Below are 1,074 nucleotides of genomic sequence, written 5' to 3'. Positions count from 1 at the left end.
TGCCTACGAGGAGCACGGCGGCCGCCCCGAGGCCAACCCCTTCGGCGCCAGAGCCGTCAGGCTTTACCTCCGAGAAGTCCGAGATTTTCAGGCCAAGGCCAGAGGCGTCAGCTATGAGAAGAAGAGGAAGAGGCCCAAGCCCAAGATGGTCATCATCACTAGTAGTAATACTACTACTAGTACACCACCACCACCACCACCAAGTACTGGCAGTTCCAGTTAGTCATAATAAGCGTATTATAAAGATCTGTTGATGATCACATGGGTAATGGTTTTTTTTTCTCCTTTTTTTTGCGTTTTTTAATAATTTATATGAAGAGAGAGACTGAGTTGATTTTTTTTTTTGTGCGTGTATCAGAAATATTATACATATTATTATACGTTCTGAAACTGGGGACAGTGGTGGTGGTGTGGAGGCCGAGCTGCGGTAGTGGGTTGGACTGTTCGCCGAAATGATGGTTGTACTTGAAAACTGCGTACCAAAGAGTAGAGTTCTCTCTGTAAAATATATATGTTAATTTCCACTTTGTTTCTTCTTAATTAATGGTTGAATCTTAATTATTATTATTATTGTTAATTCTATATATATATATGTGCATGTCATGATCTTGTATTGAATACCACCCAGCTAATTTCTTAAGTTAAATTATATAAATTTTCTTAATATAAAGAAGATTTTATCCATTATCCATAAAACTGATACTGTTAAAAATCTAGAGAGGTTTGCAATGTTCTCACAATATTGTTAAATTGACCACATTTTTATATGTTTAAGCTTCAAGATATCATGCAGAAAAGAAGCTAATTACTGAGAACGGTTAATGGATTAGGGACTTAGTGGAAAACTCACGAGACTTTTATTTGTAGTCAAATCTGGTTAGGTATTATTTAAAGACAATCTTATGAGATCTATAATAGGCAAAAAGACAACCTAGATCATCTTTTTTTCTAGGTGCCAGCTACAAGCACACAATACACATGCATATTATTGTTATAAAGTAATTAATTAAAAATTACTGAACTCATCAAGGAAAGGAATATAAATTATTAGTTTATCATTTTGACACACTCTTT

General features: G+C 35.4%; 1 protein-coding gene and 1 long non-coding RNA gene across 2 annotated transcripts in view; both read left to right on the top strand.

Annotated features, from left to right (window-relative positions):
- LOC21407252 (protein G1-like4) overlaps nt 1–1,074 on the top strand; it is a 4,035-nt gene that overhangs the window by 941 nt on the left and 2,020 nt on the right. The window contains exon 2 of the mRNA XM_024169413.1: nt 11–218. Within this exon, the coding sequence (XP_024025181.1) occupies nt 11–218 (208 nt within the window). The remainder of the gene's footprint in view (nt 1–10; nt 219–1,074) is intronic.
- LOC112092677 lies at nt 8–586 on the top strand. Its single transcript, XR_002902695.1, has 2 exons — nt 8–265; nt 359–586. It is a non-coding gene; the product is annotated as an uncharacterized LOC112092677 (long non-coding RNA).

The sequence above is a fragment of the Morus notabilis genome, unplaced genomic scaffold (assembly GCF_000414095.1).
Source record: "Morus notabilis unplaced genomic scaffold, ASM41409v2 Scaffold205, whole genome shotgun sequence".
NCBI lineage: Eukaryota > Viridiplantae > Streptophyta > Magnoliopsida > Rosales > Moraceae > Morus > Morus notabilis.
Note: the sequence above shows the minus strand (reverse complement) of the source record. Positions and strands in the feature narration are given on the sequence as shown.